The sequence below is a fragment of the Gavialis gangeticus genome, unplaced genomic scaffold, assembly GCF_001723915.1.
Source record: "Gavialis gangeticus isolate Ggan-Ray unplaced genomic scaffold, GavGan_comp1, whole genome shotgun sequence".
Classification (NCBI taxonomy): Eukaryota; Metazoa; Chordata; order Crocodylia; family Gavialidae; genus Gavialis; species Gavialis gangeticus.
The window spans coordinates 3,728,637-3,744,523 of record NW_017729012.1 but is presented as its reverse complement, the minus strand read 5'-3'; the positions used below and the strand labels follow the sequence as shown (position 1 = coordinate 3,744,523).

The 15,887-nt window shown below is 38.7% G+C and overlaps 1 protein-coding gene across 3 annotated transcripts in view; it reads right to left on the bottom strand.

Annotated features, from left to right (window-relative positions):
• NF1 (neurofibromin 1) overlaps window positions 1-15,887 on the bottom strand; it is a 197,194-nt gene that overhangs the window by 134,745 nt on the left and 46,562 nt on the right. For all 3 annotated transcript variants that reach the window (XM_019511060.1, XM_019511058.1, XM_019511059.1), the window contains exons 14-21: window positions 13,493-13,627; window positions 12,226-12,339; window positions 9,670-9,749; window positions 8,200-8,323; window positions 4,156-4,311; window positions 2,326-2,572; window positions 1,754-1,827; window positions 1,522-1,605 (exon numbers count right to left, since the gene is read on the bottom strand). In XM_019511060.1, the coding sequence (XP_019366605.1) occupies window positions 1,522-1,605; window positions 1,754-1,827; window positions 2,326-2,572; window positions 4,156-4,311; window positions 8,200-8,323; window positions 9,670-9,749; window positions 12,226-12,339; window positions 13,493-13,627 (1,014 nt within the window). The remainder of the gene's footprint in view (window positions 1-1,521; window positions 1,606-1,753; window positions 1,828-2,325; window positions 2,573-4,155; window positions 4,312-8,199; window positions 8,324-9,669; window positions 9,750-12,225; window positions 12,340-13,492; window positions 13,628-15,887) is intronic.

Sequence of the window (15,887 nt, the reverse complement as noted above, 5' to 3'; positions counted from 1 at the left end):
CCAGTTTCTCTTCTATGCTGTTACTGCCTAGCCAATTAAGTCTCATTTTATACACGGGCATTTGAGTTTTCCTAGATGCAAGTAGAATTTTGCAGTCAATCTCAGTTTAGTGATTTCAAACCATTCCTCTACTTTGGCGTGATCATTTTGAATTCTAATCCTGTCCTCCATGGAATTGCGACCCGTCCTAGCTTCACATCATCCATAAATGTTAAAAGTACACTCCAAAATCCATCACCCAAGTCATTAAAGAAAATAATAAGTAGTACCACCAGTAGTAGTAGCAGTAGGCATTTGTCTGTCTCATTACAGGTACAAAGTAGTTGGGCTAACATACAATAGTGGCAACTATTTTGGAGATTTCCACAAACGTGGTGAGACAGACCTGGCATTACTATGATGCAATTTTAGAATTAAAAAAGGTAGGGTGTAGTGATACACCAGCAACTGAAAAAAAAGAGTTCTCCAAAACTCTTAGGAAGTCAGTAGCATCACATCCAGGAAAAAACCTCTGTCCCCCAATCTCTGGGATTCCACTTAAAATATCCCTATAGTTTATCACAAACTATTGACAAGTGTTTTGAGTATGCTTTCTAAACAGGGTGTTCACCCACTTCATAGTTATTATATCTACACCAAATTTCCTTAATTGACTTATGAGAACATCAGGTGGGACTGTAGCACAAACTTTATTAAGATCGACATAAAAAAAGATCAACTGCTTCTCCCTACCCTTTAGGTCATTTTATCAAAGAAAAATAAATACATTTGTTCAACATGATTTGTTCTCAACAAATCCACGGTGGCTATTTTATCTTCAAGGAACTTACAAATGGATTAATAATTAGTTCCCATCTCTCTGCAAGTAGTTAAAGGGCTTGTTTCACACAGCTCCTTTCATAGCCGCACTGTTATTTTAACATGCCTTGATTTGATCATTTATGCCATTTTATCAACCAATGGAGGATTGCAAGGTAGGTGTCAGACATTTTTCGATTTAAAATGAAGATGACTGTTCTCTCCCAGCTACCGCATACCGTTATCCTGTCTAAGGTCAGACATTCGATCAATCATCTGAACCACAAGTTATATTAGCTTGTGACTTAACTCTGATACATTGCTTCCTCACAGTCTTTCATAGCAACCATTGAAGAAGCATGAATATTTTTCCTTTGCATAAGGGTTTGCTAAATTGAGAAGTCTCTGAAACACCAATTTAGGCAATGATCACTCTGCTTCCAGCCATACTTTGTCACTCAGGGAAGTGGGAAGAAATGAGGTGAACAATCAACATTACAAGGGTAAAGCAAACTGCAGTAGGTCAATACAGATCCCATGGGGAAAATCCATTAATTGTTGAATGACTTCAAGGTAATTCCAGTCTTTCATACTAGGGTTTGATTTTAAAAGTCCAACCAGATATTAAAAATGTATTTGGATCATTCAGGTCAGTTTAAAAGACTACTTTAAAAACACTAGGTTCTTCCACATTAGCAACTCTATAGAAGACTTCATATTCACCTGGCCATCTTCCATTTTGGTCTTTGGAAAATTGAGTATTAGTTTTGTAGCTTGTTCCCATTTTGTATGTGTATCTTCCCAAGCCTAAAACAGAACACATCAAGAATTTCAGATATTTACATTCTAGAGTACTTACAATGCCACCACTACTGACTGCTTTCAAACCCAAGATACCAATAAGGAACATTTTAATGGGTATGGCGGGGGGGAAAAGGGGACCCAAAAACCTTACTTCAGTATTGCCTGCAGTTGGATGTTCAATGCGTCTTAATAATGCCATCACTCTTTTCTGAAGAGCTGCTCTCCCTAAGTGAGAAAGATGTTTAAAATACCTTAGATTAACTGTATTCATTTTTAAGGTATTAAAGTGCAATACACACACATACCCCTTCAATCAGATAGAAACCCATTTACATAAAACACTCACAAATATACTCACATTACAAACAAAGTACATTCTCAAAAACAGTTTTTCCTACACTTACCTATCAAGGACTTAAAATTGAATATACAGCCTTGTACAAGACCTGACATCACTACCATGCAGAAACTGCGGGAGGAAGTAATCTTCAAATATTTGGTATTAAAATAAGGTTTGTATATTTTAACCCTACATGTGATCATATTTATGTAACCTGTGCACTGTTTTCAGGAATTTACATGATTCATAAGGATAAGGCATAAGTATTAAGCCATTTTAGTTATATCAGAACTCATTTTAATAAATTCCAAAACACGCTACTTTGAGTTTAATAGTCAGGTGCCAAGTTTGCCAACGGACTTCACCAGTCTCCTCATTCTTACCTGTTGACATCATATTGCTAACAGATGCAAATTCCATGAAAGTGTTGTAGTTTGGCAAAAAATTATGGACCGAGACTTCATCTACTGCACACCTGATGTCCGCTTCCTCACAAAGGTGACGGAAACAGGACATTGCAACTAGGACTGCCTCTATGTCAGGGCTCCACAGAAACATGTACAAAGCAACCTCCAATTTTGTCTGGGCTTGACGACAGATTGATGTTCCGCTGCATCCTGCTGTACTTTCCTTGGGGAACAGAAATGTACAGGTTTGGTAACACAATTTACATGTTAGGCAGCTTTGTCCAAGTCTGGCCTCATTTAAATTCTCTAGTGAATTATCTGTATTCTCACAGCACCGAGGAGCCCAAAGCAATATCAAGGCTCTGTTGTATGGGGTTCATTAAGAGAGAGTCCCTTCCACCAACCTCGTACAACTTAAATGGATAAACTCATCGGTGGGGGGTCAGCAGGGAATAGGGGATACTCTTTTACCCTCAGGTTTACTAGAAATAATGGCCACAAACTAAAGGAGAGTAGATTTAGATTGGATATCAGGAAGACATTCTTTACGGTGAGGGTTGCCAAAATGTGGAATGGGTTTCCAAGGGAGGTGGTGCTTTCTCCTACCTTGGAGGTGTTCAAGAGATTAGACGGGCACCTAGCAGGGGTTATTTAACCCAAGCACTCTTTCCTGCCTAGAGCAGGGGGTCAGACTCGATGATCTACAAGGTCCCTTCTGACCATAGGGATCTATGAAATCTATGTAATCTAAGACAGTTTAAGCATGGGAGAAATTAAGTATTACGCTTGTACTTTTGATAGCATGTTTCTCCACCATCAGCTGGCAGCGAGCACATCTACACGTTCATTAATGCGCAGTAACTGTCTATAACTATAATAATACTGTTCAGTAGAGTATTAGCAGGGTTGGTGCTGTGAGGCACTACTGAGCAGTATCATGAGACTACTGCGCAGTAGCCTCTCGTTTAGACATGGCAGTTTGTACCAAGTTAATGCTTTAAATATCCACAGCATTTTGTCAGGACCGAAACAGAATTTCATTAGGATTGCACACATCAGTTGTGGGAACGGCGTTTAGGTTGTGTTCGTTCACTTGATTTTAGGAAGATTCCATCTGAAGGTGTCAGCATGCGACTGGGAGCGAGACCTGTCTCTAAACAATTATTCTATGTGCCCTTCTGCTTTAGTTTCAATCAAAATAGGAATACGACTTCTTCTCTCCAAAGCATGAAGATGAATTTACATTTGTAAAGTGCTCTGAAGATAGCAGTGATACTTACACATTAAAGAGTAGCAAAAAAAAGTCATTTAAAAAACACAAATCAGAAATCTTGGCTCATAGCGCATTGATTAAAACATCCTGCTGATGTTGTCCACAGCTGTTCCATGCTGTAGAGCCAAAAACAAAAATCTGCCTGTGAGAAACAAGGGTGAATGTTCCCTGATTTCTGCTGTGCTTGTTTCTGTTTCAGGCCTGAGGTTTAGAAACTTGGAGTCTGAGAAATTACTAAATGCGGGCATGAAATCGGTTATGGTTTAAACTGAGCTAAGGTAGCCCGATATTTTAATTTCAAGATGGTTAAAACTTTACTGCATTACTCAAACTTGCACAGCACTTCAGATACATCTGTAACCTGACCAAACATCTACGTGAATTTACAATCTCTTCTACTATTTCCCTGGTAAACATTTCAGATGTAACTCATGCCACCCCCAAATAGTAATTCAATTTATACAGTCATACTGAGGTTCAACCCCCTAAATACAGCAAAGAGATTTAAGAACGATACAGAGTGCAGCACTTACCATAGAAGAGTTCCCTTTCCCTTTCCTGAATGTAGCTCCTGGAGCACAGCGTACCATCTCTTCGTGGTCAAGAGAAATTTGACTAGCTCCACCCCCAGAGACATCGCATCCTACCCCATAAAGGAAGAGAAAATGACAGGAACTCCTATCTGATTGCTATAAAGAGAGGGAAGAGAAATAATAAATCACGCTACTTTTAAAAGGGCAAAAGGATGGTTTACAGGAGCTATACTCATGAAAGGAAAAAAGGCCTCTTAACATGTATATAGTATCTTTCCATCGTGAGAACTCCCAAAGAGCTTGGGAGGAAAAAAAAATACGTGTACATGGTAGCTACTGCACTCATCACTGATACGTAGCCACTTTCACGGCAAAATGCATAGAGCAATACTACTCAACTGTTTAGGAAAGGAAGTCAATACCACACCCACGTTAAATGCAGGGAATATCTAGTGGGAATCTGGCCTGAAGGCTTGAATTAATACCCATATTATTTCCAAGTGTGTGCGTGTAATCAAGGTGGCACAGAGAGTTTATTTCTTAAATTGTTTAATAAAGCAAGGAAAAAAAAAACTATTGCTTCTCAGCCTTTTGGCTCAGATCAAATGTTGCATCTTGAAAGATATCCAGACACCTGCTGCAGCTCAGTGAAGGAAGATGCTAACTCTTTCTCTTTATTGCATTGTTTTTTGAAGAAGTCTTCTGGCTTAGAACACTTGAAGATTTAGTAAAGAATGATAAAAGCAAGTTACTTTGGCCTAAAAGAGCAATCCCTATGCTCAAAGGCTGATGCTTTGGACAGGAAAGACCTCACAGAAGCCCAAGGAGTAAATAGGAGAAATTCTCCTTTCCTTTGTAGAGAGAGTAGGGCAAAAATGGGAAGCTGGCAGAGAGCAAAAAGAGCACAAGAATAGTTTGGGGCCATCTGAAAGGGGCATGTTTGTTCTATAACGTGCCTTTTGAAGCTCTTTGGAAGGTACTTCCTAAAGTAAATTTAAAAAATCAGTGTTCAATTATTAAACCTAGAGATCAAGCGATGTGAAAACCTCCAGAGGAATTGATATTTTATGCACATAGAAGTATTTCTTTATATGTAAGAGGCAGAACTGTCTCTCACTCCTAAAAACAGAACATGAGCCCACATTTGTTAAATAAGTAAGTCTATTTAATGCCAATATAGTTACATTTAAGTTGAATATTCCAAACTCTTAGGAAGGAAAGAAAGTGAAGGCTCTAATAAAAGTCAACCATGGGGTATTTCATCATTTTTTTCATAAATTTGCATAATTTATTATAGGTTTTGTGTGTCACATGAAAATCAGAAACAGAAAATACTATATGACAAATGGAGCAGAGCTAACGTTGCTCTAAAAACCAATCATGGCCTTTTTCTGGCTTTGCAATTGGTGTCTAAATGGGCACAGAAGAAAAATAAAACAATTTCATCACAAGTGCCCATTTCTCAGAACTGGACTCCATATACTGCATATTTAGTTGTTCTCCATGCTGCAATGGAGCAGCGCGGAGGGGTTTTTTTGACCCCTGGATACCCAGGGGTCAAAAAAACCCACGGAGAAAAAAACCAGGGCAGCACGCACACAGGTAGTGTGTGCTGCTCAAAAGCAGAGGTGAGCCACCCGGAGCCACGCTGGCTGCCAGCCAGGCTCCACGCAGCAGAATTGCAACCCCAAGAGGCCCTTAGGTAGGGGCCCGCAGGTAGGGGAAGCTGGCCACAGCCTCCCCTACCCCACCCAGGGGACTTGCCACACACCAGAGTGTGCGTGGCATGACCATTCCCCGGTGGCACAAGGTGGACGCTCCTAGTTGTCCCCGGGGAACCAAACATCTACACTACATATGGACACGGCCTATGTGAGCTATATGTCATCTTCTCAACACAATCAAATGTGCATCACGGTAAAAGGACCCAAGAAGAGCAAGAATGAACAGAATTATTTACTAGAGAAAAAAAGTGGATAAGCTTTACACATTTCAACATATGCCTTCTTTCCATGTCTTACTGAAAGATTTTGTTCCATCTAGATAGTAACTGAAGCCGTCTTCATATCCAGCCTATGGAATTGAGAACCTCTGGCTAAGTCATGGAAGCAGGGAGAAAGACAACTCCAAACATCTTTCATCACACAATTCAGGCAAGAATGAAATCGCACCTTGTTCTTATGGAGGATGGTGGATAAGTCAAGAGTGCGAAAGCTGAAAGCAACCAAAAAAGCTGCCTCCAGATAAAAATCATAGAAGTTATGACTGAAGAAAATCCCATCTATTTGGACAGGACCAATTCACGATCATCAGCATCAATAAATGTCAACAAGCACAACTGAAGATGTCAATTGAGCTTCTTTAATGCATAAGGTAAGATGGATGAACCATCTCCAGGAATAATTACAAGGTAAAATTCCAGAAATGTAAAGAGACTCGATTTCAGACAAGAGAGGACCCCAACTACAAAAGTTACTACATGTGGCCTGAGGCACTCTGCTTCCAAAACCCCCGGAAAGAGATTTATGTTAGAAGAGAAGTTGTGAGGGAAATCTTACAGGAGACTATAAAGGCTCCTATGTCATCAAAGAGGTTTCTATAAGCTTAAGAAAAATAAGATCTAAAACGTGTCAAAGCAAGTTGAAAGCATTATGATGATTCTTTAGGGAATCATGAAAGAATTAAGTGAACTAGTTTAGTTGTTGCATTTTAGTAAGTGTAATATTAAATTAGAGATAGCCAAAGAACAGGCCAGCTAGTAGTCAACATAAAATATAATAGAGAAAAAACTCATGTAGTACCAAAACTAGCAGTAGGGATTGAAGAGGGGAATGAGTCATTTTCCTATTCCAACCTGGATATTAGCTCTTATCTAAGAGTTCTGTGTAGATACAGGACCTCCAGCAAGAAATCATAACTGTTTTAGCACTTTAACAGTCATGTTACGTAGAACTTAAGGCAGAGAACCAAATCTTTTATCTTTATGCCTTTAAAATACCAAGAGTAATTCAGCAAATCTAGTTTTCAATCTACCAACTGACTTCTTTAGAGGTACTGTTTCAATGAGTGTCCAGTCTGGACACTCTGCAATATTTATGTGGGATGATCAGGAAGAAACAGAAAAGAAGTTTCTGCAAGTCTTGCCACTATGACAAAGGAAGTATCATCCCTCTCTCTTTCTTGTGTGGAGGGTATTTCTGATAGTGTTCATTCAGCACTGGTGAGGCCACATCTGGAGTACTGTGATCAGTTTTGGGCCCCCCACTACAGAAAGGATGTGGATAGCCCAGTGGAGGGTGACAAAAATGGGCTGTGAGCTGGGGGACATGACTTATGACTGGAGAGGCTGAGGGAACTGGGCTTATTTAGTGTGCAGAAGAGAAGACTGAGGGGGGCCTTACTAGCAGCCTTCAACTATCTGAAGGCAGGCCCGAAAGAGGATGGAGCTGGACTGTTCTCAGTGGTGGCAGATGACAAGATAAGGAGCAACCATCTCAAGTTGCAGCAAGGGACGTTTCGGTTAGAGATTAGGGAAAACTCTCTCATGAGGAAGGCAGTGAAGCACTGGAACCGGCTGGCCAGAGAGGTGGTGGAATCTCCATCCGGTTTCTAAGACACCAGTAGACAAAGCCTTGGCTGGCATTTAGTTGGGGATGGCCCTGCTTTGAGCAGGGGGTTGGACTGGATGACATCCTAAGGTCTCTTCCAACCCTAACTTCCTAAGAAACAACACCTATTAGATCTGCAAAATCATCACTTCAAACCCTCTGGAGGACACACATTTCCTCTGGAAAGAGAAAAAAGGCAAAACAAGTCATTTTAGCTAAAAGAACCTAACCATACTGAGACCACTCAAGGCCAGGGTATATAATTCAGGGCATTTTCACTTTCTCTACAGTGCACATATTTAACTACCAGTGGAGCTAGTAATATTTTTTTTTCAGTCACCAAGAAATAATCTGATATACTGAGGGAATAAGCAAAAGGAGGGATATAAACCTAATGCTTAATACTCTTAATAGATTCTGGTTAACATTTACTTACTTTATTTTTTAGAAGAAACTTATTCCTACAGATCAGAATCTCTCGCAACCACTTGAGGATTTCTGTATTGCTGAGTATCTGATGATTAGTTAGCTTCTTGCAGATATAAAACAGCATTTGTGAACTGCAGTGAAATGAAATTCAGTATTAGCTTTATCATCTAATAACCAAAGTAACATCTCTAGAAAGAGATAGAACCATATACCCTCACATCATCAGTAGGAACATTCTGTGCAGGCATAACAATGCCGTTTTTAATTTATATGGAGAGATGCATTTCAAATGACAAACCCCCTTCCCCACCACCCAGCTGACCTTTTTTGTTCTCTAAAAGGAAGTCAAGCAATTTGGATACTTGTCAGAAGTTGTCTGCTTACCCACAGAACAGATTCAGCACAGACAGTGGCAGGACAAGTTTACCTACACTGCTCTGACAACGTGTCTCAACTCTGTTCTGGAAGGAACACATCTAGGGATGTTCCTTCTTCATATCCATTCAGTCCTCCCACTCTCTGTTAAAACTGTCAAAGGGTCCAAATTAGTGTCAAATAGAATGGCTTTTACCCCAGCCCAAACAGATCACACACTCATTTGAGACATATGAAGTTGCATTCGTGTATTGCAATTACTGCCCAACTCAACAAGAAACAAACCAACATTTCAAAATTTAAATTTACAAATCTTTTCAGCTATATATTGCAGGCACGCAGGCTACTTTTCTCATGCTGATAAAAGTGTTCTCTAGAACAGGCATTGACTACCTTAATCCTACAATTATATCTGTACTGATTCTGTTAATCATAAAAGATTACAACTAACCTGTAGAGCTTTTCAGTTTACAAATATTAAGCTAATCCCCATTTAACATCAATGTCCATTTTTGGTCTCTTGAGCACTACTATAATTTTTACCCTAATAGTCTGGCTGAAATTGCTGCATTAGCAGACTTGGAAGAGACAATATTATTTAAAGAAAAAAAAAACAGAAATATTTTATTAAAATGCGATCCTTAAGACACATCAGTTGACCCAAAGATTAGACTGCAAGGAACTAGCACAGGGGCAGATCTTGGTTTCAGTCTCGCAAACCCGCTCTTTGGAGTTGCTTAGACTTATCTTGCCCTCTCCCTCAAATGCATAAACACAATTTTTTTAAAAAGTGAATAAAAACATTTGAACTAGATAAAACCTGTCTTTTCATGTTTAGTTTAACAGGTGCAGTTACAACTAAATAGTGAACTTCAGATGCCCTTTAGTAGTCAGAAAGGTCTCACAATTTAACCAGTACAGTGCAATGACAACTTGCTATAAAGCTGAGTAAGACGGAGTACTTTTAAGCAATTGTGATTTTCAGGATATGCGATTATACAGCTTTTCCCCCTCAGAGCATTTCTTCAACCGCAGCTATTTCAAAAGAAAAGACATCTTATATGGGGCTATTTATCTGATGTATAAAAGCTAATTTACCTACCTAATCTCCCAAAACGTTTCTATTGGCGCATCTGGATTCCATAAGTCAATGCTGTCTAACTGATGAAGAACTAGCAAGGCCTGAATTCAGAAGAGAGTAGCTTTTTTACTTCATGGAAAATAGCTTGCAAAGTACTTCAGCATAGCCAGAAAAATAGATTAAATATACATGAATCCATTGTCTGCAACATTCATTTTTAAAACAGAAAATGTAATGGGAGCAAAATATTAGAAGCAAACTTTATATGGAAAAGTAAACAATCAAGAAAAGTGCTGAAGTCGTCTTTTTTAGCCTTTACTAAATATCTGCAATCCAAGCAGGATCATTCATCTCACATTTAAATCCACACAGTAAAGCAAGAACACAGCAAGTTTTTGGTTTTTGTAACCAGAGTTTGGGGGCTTTAAATGTGTACGTCTTTGACCCACCTGCAAAAAACAATACAAAAGCAATCCTACTGGTATAAACATAAAACAGCAACACCACAAAACATCTATAAGTTAAGGTCTCCCAGCAAAAGCAGGGAAGACTGACTATGATCCCTGAAGTAGCAAAAACTGAATTAAGATAAAGAATTGGGGGAATACTAGAAAACTTTTTATTTTTTAATATCCATTTGCTCTTCTTCCTTTTGCATGCTAGTTCTGCTCACTTTTCACAGTTATTCCAATGGACAGTTTTCATTAGCAGAAGTATTTAATGAAAAACACATTTTGAAATACCGGAGAATTTAGCATGTATACAAGTCATAGTTCCCAAAACTGAACTACAAAATTAACTATATGAGGTATGTATCTAAAGCCAAAAGCTCAATTGTCAAGGTACTCCTACATAGAAGACCAATTTCTATGAAGAAATACAGCACAGAATATTACCAAAGAATAAGCAACAACACTATTGGAACAAAATTATGTGCCCAGCCCTCAATCTGGCCAGCCCTCAAGAGAAAGGGAAATTTAATATTCAAGGTTGTCACCTCACCTTAGCTATATATACCAGGGCACTGTGGAAAAAACTAAAATGCCTCATGCAACATCACCTACTGTTTGAAACCCCCAGTATGCAGCCAAGGGAATTGAAAAGAAAAAAAAAAATGAACTTGCTCTGGTACAAAGGAAGTTTTGCTTCCAGTGATATTCTACCAGTTAAAACAGACCCCCACCACCTAACAATATTCAAATTATTTTCAGAATAATACAGAACAGGAACTATTTTGAAGTAACTATGTTAAGAGAAAAGCTGCTCGGTAAGGTTACTTCAAAATCAACATGCCAGATCCTCATTAAGTGCAAACTGGTATAGCCAACACACTGGTCTGCGCTGGGAGAAAAGCTGCCTCGGCCTGCCTAAGTTGTAATATCTACAGCAAATCAAATCCTTCTCAGAACTACTACAGCATGGCACAGCACACTGCAGGGATAGGTGCTGTTATACCTTCATGAACTGCTCAAGTCTTTCAGGTTCAGCAGGCTTACTGTTATTTTAAAAAATATATATATATATATATTCTAAAGTGCCAAGAGGATACATCCTGGTATATAAATCTTGCAGATTTGGAGGCAATGACTCTTGCTGGAAACGTTATGGGCAGACTTCAGTTTAGCTACAAAAAAATTAACTAAGCAGGAATAGCCATTACTATACACTGCTTTACTTTTTCCTTCAATATCTTCAGGCGTTTCCATCCAAAACAGTGGAAGACAGAAATCCTACACACAGACATATGTAATAGATCCAGTGGCACATGAGTCTCATATTAAAGCAAGCCAACAAAATTTAATGAGAACAGAGGATACCTTTCTTCTTCCCCCACACACAGAAAAGTTGAAATTTGCACTGGGAATGTATCTGAAAATCTGTATATACTTAAGCGTATGAAAATATATAGATGCTTGAAGCTGAACTTGAAACTTGCTTAGAAGCGTAGCTCTGATACCATAAAAAGTCTTGGAAATAAGAAACAACTGTCTTGCTTGCTAGACAACTGCAGCTTGCTCAGCTTTTCTGGTTTGAGAAGTTTACTCAACGTAGGCAGAAGCTGCTAGAAGTCTTGCCATCTCCTTACCACTTGCTGAATCACCAAGCAATATAATAATTGTCCGCTCAACTTCTACCCCTCTCGCCCCGCAAAAAAAAAAGAGGGTGAATCTCTCTCTCAAAGCCATTTAAAAAAGGACTGGGGAAGATGAAGGACTGATGGAGGGGTTTAAGGGTGTTCTACAATGAAGTAACAAAAACATCAGGAACTCGGTCTAAAAGACACTGATGACGAGATACTAATTAGTAATGGCCTGCCATACTAAGGAATGAATGATTTTCTGAGACAGGAAAAATGTAAAAGGCAAACTCCCTACTGCACCCCTGAAAACTTTTATTTTAGTCTCTGCTATAAAACATTCAATTGAAGATACATTTAAAAAAAAATAAATGAATCAGAGCTACTCAAACAACACAAAGGCTTGGAAACAAATTAGTACTCCAGAGCCTCTACAAGAATCGTGATATACCTGGTAGTCGGCAGGCTAATCATCCCATGTGTGTATTATCAGCCCTTACCTCCATGGCTTCTTGTGCTATTTCTGGCATGTTGGACTGTGGAACAAGTTGCACAAGTCCTGTAATTAATTCAGCAGTGCTACCCTGGGTCTCCGGCCCCTGCTTCCTTGGATTCTAAAAGCGGAAAAATGGTTTAAAAAGTAAAACTGTTCTATAATTGGCCATACTACTTGCCATTAGAATGCATTAGCCCTTACACACCCACGCAAACAGCATTTAGTTGTTTGTTTTAATTAAGTTATCTTTGGCACTTCTTTTAAATGATCTAGAATTTTTCTCCAAACTGAAGAGTGCAAAAACCAGGCTCAAAGTTTGACAGTGTCTATGAGACTCAATTTCAGTCAAATCAATTTCACTGCTGGTTAATACAGCACATGGATGAGTTCTCAAGGTGTGCATTTACCATAGCTGAAGCAAATTTCTGTCTCTGTGGAGACAGTGGATCCCCATACTGGGGGCTGTTGACTCTCAAAAGACTATTTGCAAAGAACTTTATGGAATACTCATTACAGCATGAATTTAAAGCCAAATCATGACTTGATGCGTTTATTTTTCTCCCTCTTTTCTTTCATGTTTCCTCTGTGACGGTTTTGGCAAAAAAAAGATGGTAGATAAGTCACCACTGCACTTCCCGTCAAACATCAAAGAAAAGAATGCAACAATAGAAGTTGGGGTTTAATTCCCTTATTTCTAGTGTATTTTTGTCTTTCTGTTCATCAAGATTTTTACCCTAATTCTTTTTCCTGACGTTTTCCTAATACTCTTCCCTAACCAACTTAATTCCCCCGTTCTATTCTTCTTCGTTAGGTTCATTTGGCTTATTATAACTTCACGCCAGTTCTCTCTAGAACTTGATTTCCTGGCATTTCATCTGTTGCCTCTCCTTCCATATTGATCAGGACTGAGATGGCTGGCTGAGGTCCACAAGTCCAGCCCACCCTGGTTCAATTCAGCATTTGTCACCAATAAAAAGAAATGGACCGGCATGTCACTGATGTTTATACAAGAAGTGACAAAAAGTAAGGCCGCCTTTCCCAACTGCATTATAACAGGGTGAAAGAATGGAGTGGAGCAGTAACCTGGAGGAAGGCATGCTGTGTTTAAGCTCTTATTTTTACTCATTGTCCAGATTTTATTTTTTTGGTACTTCAGAAACTTAAATTTGAATTTCAACAGCATTCAATGATCACACAAACGCTGAAAAGCTTTTCAGTATTTCTTGGAACATCAAAAGATATCACTAATGCAAGAAGTAACATTTACTTACACATAGCAAGAGCTTTGGATCAGCATGGATCAGTTTTACCAAGGCTAATAGCAAAAACTTATAACTTCTGGTTTCCAAGTCTGTGGGTTTTTCTTTAAATTTAAGGCTTGTCATTTTCTCTCTTAATGTAAGACTCTAAGGAAAAATTATGATACCATTTGTCAGTATGATTTTTGTTTTTTAAACACAGGAAGTTGATAATTTAACATTTTATAAAATGTAATCCTTATATATAGTCAAAAATGCATGAGGGTATAACTACTGTACACAATGGGCATGTCTACAAGAGACACTGCCGTGCAGTGGTTTACTGCGCATTTATTTAGTACTTGTATAAGCAAGTACTAAATAAATACACGGCAACCGGACTTACTGTGCAGTAGCACCAGCAAACACCTTTTAAGCACAGTTTTTGCCACACAGTAGTAGCAAGCTACTGCACAGTCAGCACCTCATGTTGACATGCCCAGTACAACTAAAAATTATGCATTAAATTCAATGAAATACAGACATCGTGTAATATTGTAATATAATGTTTTATATAGTATAAGTCAGCTTGTTTAAAAATATGCTATGACTTTTCTAAATGTATACTTGGCCAAAAATAGATAAATAAATAAGACATTGGTGAATTTAACCTGGAGATATTTAGAAAGTGGGGGAAACTTGTAGGGAATAAATTCTTCCAGAACCAGGAGGAATCAGATGGGTATACTAGTACGAAAGAAGTCATTTTTCCTTTTAACCTTCAAAAAAACAAAACCTCATAAAGAAAGGAACAAAATTAAAGCACAGGCATGTAAACTGACTATTTTTACTGCTAATAAAAACAAACACAATTTCAGGTAAGAGCTTCTGGGTTCTCACTAATTTAATCCCATGTTTTGAGCAGTGTTATTTCTCGTCTTAAAAATACGTCTTGATGCTTTCACCAGATGCTGCTGCATCGTTAATAAAATGTGTAGAGTCCCATCAACAGATGCTTAATATCAGAGAAAGTTAACTTCATCTAAAGAAATACTACTCATACAACATTCAACTTCCTCTTCTGCACCAGAGATTCCAAGGCCTCTATTCATCTGAATTCACAAGGGGGCCTCTGCAATTTAGATATGAAACATAAATGTGAACCAAATCAGATTCTGCCATCCTTATTCACAGTAAGGGAGAGAATGCATCTCTATAAAACCTAAAACCTATGCACCAAGCAAACAGGCACATATTGCATCTTACAAATATATGGATGTTGCTAATTCCAAAAACTTTGAAATTCCAAGCATGCCCCAATGCTATAAAAATTTAGACATACCTAACACTACGCATATACTATTGTATGCTGGCTATGGTTTCTTAAACTCACTAAGAAAGAACATTTTGGCTAGACTCGACTCCTTGGAAAAAAGATTATCCCATTTGAATAGCATCTATCATAGTAAATGTTGGTTCATGAGTAGGTTTCCTGTGTGTGACCACAATGTAAGCAATAAACATATAAAATAGTTAAATCCCGGAACAAAAGATTACAAGCTTCTAATTTAAATTGGACATGTGCTTACTAATTTTGTCCCATGTATCCTGTAACTGGCATTATTTTTGTTTCCTCTTAAAAAGTGTTTAACTGTATTTTAATGATGGCATTTCAAATCTTTTAGCATTTTTGCTGACTATGAACAAAGCACCCCAAAACAGGACTGCATAGCAGGTCCTTTAGAGTTTTAAGCACAGCAGTTAAAAGAGTGGAAAAAACTGCTCTTTGAAAAAGTGTCCTTCAAACAGGAACCCTGAAGTTGCAGGCCTTGTTTTCACTTTTCATTCAATAGATGTGCCTTTTGAACACACAGCATCAGATTAAAAGCCCATTCTTGATCTCCTCTTAAGTGAAATGTGGTATTGTGCAACTGATTTCACTTGAAATTTGATCATCCCAAATTATTTGGCTGAAAATTTTATTCTGATGTGAAAGATAAACTAAATCCTTTGACCCACAAAACCTGACAACTGTCATACAAGAGGAAACCACTAGTTATATAATAGGGCTGTGTGAAGCTTTGGTCACTAATTCGATTCAGTGGATATTTGGCCCGATTCGGCAGCCGAATCTCCAAATCCAAATCGAATCAGAAGACCCTTTAATCTCTCTGAAATCGGAACCCTCCAAATCGATTCGGAGAGATTTGGCGATTCAGACATAGACACAGCTTTAAAAGTTTTTTCTATGCATCTCAAGGTACCAGGCGGCTTGTGAATGCTGTGATGGGTCCCATAGGACTGCGGGGGTGCTCCCCAGTGCACTCAGCAGCAGACCCGGAAGTGGACCAGAAGCCCTTCCGGTCTGCTTCTGGGTCCACTGGGGAGCACGCTGCCCTGCCCCTCCCCGCACTCCCCCACTTCAGCA